We start from the raw sequence: 9,302 nt of genomic DNA on the forward strand, positions 1-9,302 counted from the left end.
TGTCGGGGGACAGAGACAAACAGAAGACATGGTGAGCAAAGAGCCTAACCAATTGATCACAGGCCACACAAACAGCAAGAGCACCTTGGCCTTGGACAAGCTGCCTGGCACTATGACTGTGCGCTCTGTGCTGCTCAACCGAGACTCCCCGGACATCGAGAGCCGGCTCAAGAGGCGCCGGAATCGCACCCACCAGGTCCGCTTCAAGGACCTGGAGGATGGCAGCAGTAGCAGCAGTGGCAACGGCGGCACGGCCGAGTCCAAGAGCCAACCAAGAGGGGGTACCGCAGACTCCAAGAGCCAGCATAGGGGCTGTACGGCAGAGACCAAGAGCCAGCAGAGGGGGGTTACGGCGGACTTCAAGAGCCAACAACGGGGGGTTACGGATTATGGCAGCCCCCATCCCCCCCGAAAGCAGAGCAGTGGTAGCAGGGTCCATCGGGGCTGGACGGACCGGGACGCACCGGGTTGTGCAGCTCTACCCGGGAGGACTTCTGTTGTCGGGGCAGTGCGAGGGGATATGGCAGGTACCATAGAAGTAGTGGCTGCCTTCCTAGCGAGGGCCCCACCTCACCCCTTAACTCCGGGACCCACGCGTCGCTGCTGGATCCCACCTCAGGCCAATTCTTTAACTTTGCCAATGACGCGAAAGTCCAGCACGAGCACCAGCACAGCCATACAGACTTCCCCTTGCCTAAAGAAGCCCCAGTCGCACGCTTCGAACATCACACGCAGCTACAGCCTGAGGGATTCGGTGGGTGTGGACGGGGATGATGAGCAGGACTCCCAGGATGAGTACCTGACTAACAACCGTGGGTCGTCCGTAAGATCCAGAAAGGACTTTGTTTCTCCTGAGACACAGCAGCAGACAGTGGTCGTGCGGGAGGTCAAGACCCCACGGTCAGACAGTGAAGCATCTGTTGCTTTGTTGAGAAGCGCAAGACACGGGTGCCCGCCGCAAACCCTCCGCCACGCGGAACCTTGTTACTGCTCATCATCTGTGTCCTGTCGTGAGGGCGCCAGGCGCCCGGGGAGCACTACCCCGTCTCTGGTTCGGAGGAGGAAGCGGCTGAACAGGGCCATAAGTGACCCAGGGAAAGAGGTGTCCTTCTGCACCACTCCAACACAAACTGACAGTCCCACTCCTTTACGGTCACCCACAAAAGCTCAAGTCTGCACCACTGAGGTCCAGACTCGGAGCCCTTGTCATTCTCCACCTCCAGAGCAAAAACACTGCACCACCCAAAGTCCAATAAAGAGACCGATTTTATGCTCATCTCCATTTCCTGTAGAAAAACACAGCTCCACCCAAAGTCCAACAAAAGGTTCATGTCCATCTCTACCTCCAGAACAAAAACACGGCACCATCCAAAGTCCAGTGAAAAGGTCGTGCCCATGTCCAACTGGAGATCCTAAACACTGTAACACCCACGTCCAAACTGAGAGCCCTTGTACATCTCCGCCTCCAGAACAAAAACATAACACAAGCCCATGCCCAATAAAGAGTGTATTCTCATCATCAATTCCTGATGGAAAACCCACCACCCAAATCCCAACCAAGAAATCAGGTCAATGCCCTCTTCGAAATCCTACACATTGTACCACTCAGGTCCAAACTGATAGCCCTTGTCAATTTCCATCTCTCAATCAAAAACACAGCCCCACTCAAAGTCCAAGAAGGAGTGTAGTCCCATCGTTTCTTGATATAAAACCCTGCACCACCCAAAGTCCAACAAAGAGTGTAGTCCCATCATTTCTTGATGTAAAACCATGCACCTCCCAAAGTCCAATGAAGACTGTAGTCCCATCATTTCTTAATGAAAAAACATGCACCACCCAAAATCCAACAAAGAGTGTAGTCCCATCATTTCTTAATGAAAAAACATGCACCACCCAAAGTCCAACGAAGAGTGTAGTCCCATCATTTCTTGATGTAAAACCATGCACCACCCAAAGTCCAATGAAGACTGTAGTCCCATCATTTATTATTGAAAAACACTGCACCACCCAAAATCCAACAAAGAGTGTAGTCCCATCATTTCTTAATGAAAAACCCTGCACCACCCAAAGTCCAACGAAGAGTGTATGCCCATCATCATTTCTCGATACAAATCCCTGCACCACCCAAAGTCCAATAAAGAGTGTAGTCCCATCATTTCTTAATGAAAAACCCTGCACCACCCAAAGTCCAATGAAGACTTCATGCCCATCTCTACCTTTAGATCAAACACCCTACACAGCAAAAAGTCAGGTAGAAAACCATCATCCAGCGTATCCTTCAAGTGATGAGCAATGCAACACCCCGGAACAAACTAAGACACCCTTCCCTCATCCTTCAACTAGTCAACCCTGCAGCACCAAGGCCCCAATTAACAACCTTGTCTCGTCACTAGATGTAACAATGAATCCAAGCTCAGCTGTCATTCAACCTGAGAACTCTATGCCCAGTACTTCTCTATCCCCAGTGCAGTGTCATGAGCCTCACAGCACCAAAATCAATACTGTGCCTTATCTTCCTACCCCTCCGTCTACAATCGCAACCACACTGACGCCCCAATCTTGCGCCATCTCCCCTTTCCCTCCGTCAGCCAAGCCGGCGTGCTCCACTCCGTGTCCCACTCCCTTAGCTCCTCCCCGTGGCATGCCTTGCCCCACTGCGGCCCTTATTCTAGACCCCAAATCTGTCCCTTATTATACTGTGGCGTCACCGCTAGATTCTGCCAAGGCGGCAGCTGTCAGCTTCGGTCCTTCCCCTATAACATGTCTTGAGGAGAATGCTAAGGCTTCTGAATCGGTCATGAGGCCATCCGCATCCATCTCTTGCTCCACCATTACCCCATGCGCAACCCCTCCTATCATTCCAAATGGACCCACCATTGCTTCCCCCGCTGGCCCAAAGGCAAAAATACCAGCTACACCTCTACCTAATCAACCATCAAACAACGCACCACAAACACAACACACATCCCCTTGTACGTTTGTCACCCAAACTTCTTTGTCGTGTACTTCCATATCATACTACACCACCACACATCCGACCGGGCTCACTGGCCTCCACTCGAGCTCTACGTTGCCCCCTTATGCCACTGTGATACAGACAGTATCCCACTGTAAAATCCCATGTCAAAGTGGCCAAACTATCTCCGCCGCCAACCCAGGAATACCCCCCTATTCTTCCCCGGTGCCAAAGCTTAAATCATGCACATCTCCACCATTACTCATTCAGACGTACGCATCCACCCTGCATAGCGTTCAGTCCTGTGCCACTCCGAGCAAGGCCGCTCCCTTATATTCTTCCACTTTTCGGGCCGCACCGCCGTACACACCCCCATCTCAGGACAAGAAGGCCGTTCGACTCCCACCACCACCCCCGCCCCCTCCTCCACCCTACACCCCACGCAAAGAGGACAGCGCCACTCCGGGCTCTGGAACCAGACCCACCACGCCGAGTTGCAGTGAAAAAGAAAGAGAGAAGGAGAACAGGCAAGATTTGACAGAAACAAAGTCACCCCAAAGTCTGTGTAGGAGAGCCAGCTCTCTGAGGCACAGAGCTTCAACCCCTCCAGTTTCTGTAATTAAAGAAGGGAAGCAGTCCTACACTTTGCCTGCCAAGGCCTGTTCTAGGCCCAGCTGTCTCAGCTCAGCCCAAGCTCAGCTGGGGGCGTTACACAAGATGCTCTGCTCAGGAGCCAACACGAGGTCCATCGCCTCCAGTAGCCAGCAAGCCCTCCCTCCGAGCCAGCAGGACTCTGGCTCCGTCTCCGGGGGTCAACCGACAGCCGGACCCCTGACTGCTACCCAGGCCGAGACTTTAAGGCAGGTCCAGGAGATTTTGGGGGGGCTGGTGTCCGGAGCCAGGTGCAAACTGGACCCGTCCAGGGTGGCGGAGAAGCTCCTCGGGCCTAACGGACCCCTGCATGACATCCGGGCCTTGCAGACCCAGCTCCAGAGTCTGGAGGGGGTGTTGGAGACCAGCCAGAACACCATCAAGGTTCTGCTAGATGTCATTCAGGACCTGGAGAAGAAGGAGGCGGAGAGAGACGGGTGAGTTTGTACAAGCACTTTGTTAAAAGAAAAATGAGTTTCTGATTTATTTTTTTATTATGAATAAATATTATAATTCACATTGTTGAAAGATCAGCTCTGATATGAATAGGAACAGGGCCCAGTAACAGCCCAATTTACAATAACCTTGAAGAAGGTTATTAAAAATGTATGAGGATAATGTGATAGTTTTTTAACCACAGAGATTCCTTTTCAAAAAACGGTTTGTTCCCTGTCTCTTGCCAACAGTCGTTTGGTTGTATTAGTGCTCGCGTAAAATGAAGTGGCCCTTCCTGTTATTGGAAAGCTTGATATGCAAATCCGCCTTAAATCACTTTTGGAGCAATAGTGAATGAAACAGATGTTCTTAAAAAAGAAAAAGAAAAGAAGAAAACGACAAAAACACAAAAGAAAAACAAGGCGGGGACTTCAGCACGTCAGGCATACTGTGTGTCTCAGAGAGCCAGACCTCAACCTCCCGTGTCAGCAGGCTCCTCTCGTAGCCTGCGGATTCAATTTGGAGAGGCTTCTTTTCTAGCATACTTTTTTTTTTCTCCACTCCTCTGCCCAGTAGCCAAAAAAAAAGAAAGAAAAAGACAGCAGATAAAAAAAGAAAAGAAAAACCCAAACGAAAGTCAGAAAAACAGAATGATGTCAGCTTTGTTCCAGAAGATTGACAACTCTGTCCTGGAATAGGGTTTACACGGCGTTTGGTGTTTTTGGGGTTAGTGACTCTGCTCCCCAAGAAGAAGAAGAAGAAGAGGAGACGGGCGCGTTCCAACAGTAATAACCTTTCCACTTCAGGTGTGCGGAATATTACAGGTTATTATGCTCCTGGTTCTCCAGGAGGCAGACACTCTATTTATAGGCTGTGTTCCCCGTGTATCGTGAGTCAGTTAACACCTTGGCCCCGCCGCCGTGTGGATATAACACAACGGGGGAAATTCATAAGAAACGAGATGGCGAAATGAAACGGCATAAACACATGGTAATAAATAAAGGGAGCCTAAATAAAACAGACCAAAGGCGAGGGTATGTGATTAAACACGATAGGCGAGGAGACAGGTGTGTTACGCCGTCACTAGTGAAAGTCTCTTTCGGTTTCTTTACATCTGAACTATCTCGGGTTTGAGGGCTTCTCGAGGGACGCTTGAGTTTCATTCTATGTCGCAACTCTTTCCTCACGCGTGCAACTCTCCCCCGTCACATATAGCAATCAGGTTTTAGCCTGCGTGACCGTGTCCCTCCATAAAATAAAATGAAAACCTTTATACATTTCTCATCAGCGGTTTAATTAATCTACTCCCCCCCCCCCCAAATTGTAAGCCGATTAGTGAATATTCCTTGCCTTATCTGCCACCAAAATAGCACACATGATGTAAGGGAGAGGAGGAAAACGTTCAGGCCAGGAGATAGAGGGAGAGATGGGTGTCTATGTATCTCGTAAAAATCCTTGACAGATGTCTCGAGCAATATAACCCTAATCACACTGCAGGCGCTAAAGCCCATGTTTTAATATCCAGCCTTCTGGAGGTACTGTAGCGCCACCACTGGTCATAGAGAAGAATGTTCTTGTTATGCTCCCCAACATAATTATTAGAATGGGCTGAAGTTTTAGTACTACCGTAATAGATCTAAGTCTAAGTACTCAGTAATGGACCTTAGTTTAAGTATTTAGCAATGGACCTAAATATAGGTATTCAGTAATGGATCTACGTATTAGTATTAAGTAATGGATCTAAGTCACAGTTTTCAGTAATGGACCTAAGTATATGTATTCAGTCATGGATCTACATATTAGTATTAAGTAATGGATCTGAGTCACAGTTTTCAGTAATGGACCTAAGTATATGTATTCAGTCATGGATCTACGTAATAGTATTAAGTAATGGATCTAAGTCTAAGTACTCAGTAATGGACTTAAGTTTAAGTATTTAATAATGGACCTTAATATAGGTATTCTGGAACTAAGTATTAAGTAATGAAACTAGGTCACAGTTTTCAGTGATGCACCGAAGTATAAGTATTCAGTCATGGACCACAATATAAGAATTCAGTAATGGACTGAGTCACAGTATTCAGTGATGGAGCTAGGTCACGGTATTCAGTAGCGGGCCTACCAATAAGTATTCAATAATGGAGCTAAGTATTCAGTCATGGACCACAGAAGAAATCTAATTTGCGTGAGTGGACAAAGCTTTCAGAAGGGGATTTTAATAAGTGTATTTCGACAGTGGCCGGTAGAACGGTTGTTGAGTGAAACCTTGACACTTGACACACTGTTCTCAGTTTACTGCTGCTGGCTGCGTTTCGCCGATTCCGCTCTAACAGATCCCCGCCTCCAGCGACCGTGATTGGTAGAAAATAATACGAAGCGAAAGAAAGTGAAATGCCCCGTTCACCCCGATTTCAGCTCGTCTGCCATCACACTTGAGATATCAATCTTAAAGACGGATTCCTGAGACGAAACGCAATGTAGACCTGACTTTCCCCCATCAAGCGGTACTTTATGCATGAGGTAACACAACGCGTGAGTCATGTATTTTTTTTATGTAACAGTCTCCTCTCCATTGTAAGTTATTCATATTTATTCCTTTAAAGCATCATTAGATGGTTAGCTGGTTTTTAAAGAGCGAGGACGGACACATTTACATGCCAATGTGCCTTAAACAGCATCCTGAGAAAACTGCAATACCATAAATAAAAGATATGTTTCAATTATAATACCATATCTAGGTCTTAAGGAGAAATGGTCCCGCACGCACATGCACACACACACACACACACGCACACACATGCACACACACACACACACACGCATATGCGCGCACACTGTCAACACACACACACATACACGCATATGCACGCACACACACAGGGTTGTGCATACGAGACCGTCAACAACGGTGTATGCATTTGATCCTTTTTTTTATACATTTCATTTCGTATGATGTATTACATTTCATTCAGCATGATTCATGAGGTTATGGTTATTTTGGGTCTAGCAGCCTAAGGCATCTTTGAGCTAGATTATGACCAAATTACTAAATTGTGATAGAAGGGGTAGAAACGTGAAAAATATCCAAGGTTATTCTCCACCACTGCTCATTGGAATGTATTAACATGCTTTTACTTTTTAAGGTTTTTCCATTTTTTTGCCACGTAGGTTGAAACGACCAACTGCCCCATCATTACCCCCACACACCTCCAACCATTAGTACGATCTCAACCATTATCACTCCTGTGGCTCATTATGTGTTTCCTCCCAACAGGAGGCACTCCTACAGGACTGGACAGGATATCGAGAACTGTGGTACCTGCAGGGACTGTGCCTGTATCATCTACAGGTAGGATACACACACACACACACACACACACACACACACACACACACACACACACACTAGCCGCTAGCTGATAGCATGCTTAATATCATTTCAAAGGTGATTTCAAAGCTTTGTTTTAAAAGCTATTATTTAAGTGTGATTTGTAAGAAATAGCCCAGCGATCTGTAATTTGCAAGTGAGTAAAATAGAAGTACTGTAGAAGTATGTGATTTGAGCAAATGGTGACTGTATGAGACCGCTCGTTTTTAGACCGCTCTAGGCTTATTTCTGACCCTTATTTCCAATCACGGTATCTGTCCCTTGATTGATTCGGGGGAATACATCTCGCCTGTCAATCAAAGGTGCGTGAATTGTAGCGCTTCTCTATGGCAGAGAAAAGTAGGCAGGGAGGGAACCGCTCTATTCTGCTCTATTCTGCTCTTTCTCTTTACCTCTGTCAAACCTTACCTACAACAGATTTTAGTCCTTCCTGCTACAACAGCAGTGGCGGCGATAGAAGCAGTGGAAGGGTGGCATAGCTGTGGCCATGGGTTAGAGGGGCACGGGAGATGGGAGGTTTTAATGATGCAAGCAGTCTGTCCACATCGGGGGCCACATTGTTGCCATCGCGCCGTGGTAAATGGGATCACGGAGCAGGCCCGGGCGCCATGGGATGTGGTCCGGATCACAGACTCGGGAGGAATCTGATTTGGGGAATGTTGAGACCTGACAGCTAATGAGTCCCGGTGTGGTCACCCGGTGGAAGAAGCCGGGCGATGGCGAGTGTTTGCAGGGGTCACAGAGTCAGAAAATTGCACGCACACACACGCGCACACGTGCAAAGAAATGAGCACATGCACGCACGCTTGCCTGCTTGCATGCATTTGCTTGTTTCTTTGCACGTGTGCGCGCATGTGCGTGCACGTATATGCACACAATCACACATTGTGCACACTTACACACTTACACTCACACACACAGCCATATACACACACACACACATCCACACCCAGACAGACAGACACACACACACACACAGGTTACCTCTTTTGAGATTCAAATTGAATAACCAATTAAAAATTGAGGAATGCACAGTTCATGGCCAGAATGAATAAAAAACGGTGGGTATAATAACGAAGGAAACTCTCGAAATGAAAATAAAATCCACGTACCGCGAAAGGGGACAGTGAGGGGGCCGAGGCAGACGGTAAATAGAGCGACTGAGACAGAGAGACAATGGGGAAGGGTGAGACAGGAAATAACAAGAGGTAGACGGAGCCTTCCAGTTCTCCACTGCGATCAAACAAAGAGACGCAGATCAATGGAAACGCGATGAAAGCGGGAGAGCGGTGAGAACGAGTGGAACACATTCATAATCATTCTGAAACCCAAAGTATCGGTCAAATTGTTTCCGGTAAGGGGATTTATTCTCCTGAAATGGCAATATTAATCGAAGCGTACACCATCGAAAAATTGTGATTTTCTTTGCCGGTTAGGTTGGCGTGAAGCAAATGTAATTTGATAAGGCAATTAAAAAAGAAATCGTTATGGAAATGTACATTTGAATAGATAAATACATTCATAAAGATAACATACATACATGATATGCATGTAATGTATAGAATAAACGATTCACTATTTTACTATTTTTTGTTATTCAGCCAAACTAAACTATCTGTCCTCCCGAGTATCAGGAACAGCAGGGACAGTTTTCTGCTGCATATGTAGGTTATGAATTCGCCTGCCTTGCTAAGCTGCGATGTCACCTTCTGTGTTGTCGCTGTTTACAGGGTGATGTTGTGCAGATTTAGTCATGGTCACCGCCGAAGTCAGCCTCCAGGGCTAACGCTTGGCTACCTATGAGCACACACACGCACACACACACACACGCACACACACACACACACACACACACACACACACACACACACG

At 47.4% G+C, this 9,302-nt stretch overlaps 2 protein-coding genes across 2 annotated transcripts in view; both read left to right on the top strand.

Moving 5' to 3' along the window:
* Positions 1–28: 28 nt before the first annotated feature.
* Positions 29–7,395, top strand: LOC311367517 (uncharacterized protein; the record flags this gene model as incomplete). The annotated part of the gene is made up of 3 exons (XM_084486350.1): positions 29–1,247; positions 2,715–4,044; positions 7,317–7,395. The coding sequence occupies 3 exons, from the start codon at positions 29–31 to the stop codon at positions 7,393–7,395; spliced, it is 2,628 nt and encodes an 875-aa protein (XP_084342476.1).
* A 1,307-nt stretch (positions 7,396–8,702) lies between these two features.
* The window catches only part of LOC311367518 (proprotein convertase subtilisin/kexin type 5-like), a gene marked incomplete at both ends in the record, with an annotated part of 34,331 nt that continues 33,731 nt past the window's right edge, over positions 8,703–9,302 (top strand). The window contains one exon of the mRNA XM_084486351.1: positions 8,703–8,719. Within this exon, the coding sequence (XP_084342477.1) occupies positions 8,703–8,719 (17 nt within the window). The remainder of the gene's footprint in view (positions 8,720–9,302) is intronic.

Source organism: Micromesistius poutassou (genome assembly GCF_964030765.1).
Source record: "Micromesistius poutassou genome assembly, chromosome: 22".
Taxonomy (NCBI): Eukaryota; Metazoa; Chordata; class Actinopteri; order Gadiformes; family Gadidae; genus Micromesistius; species Micromesistius poutassou.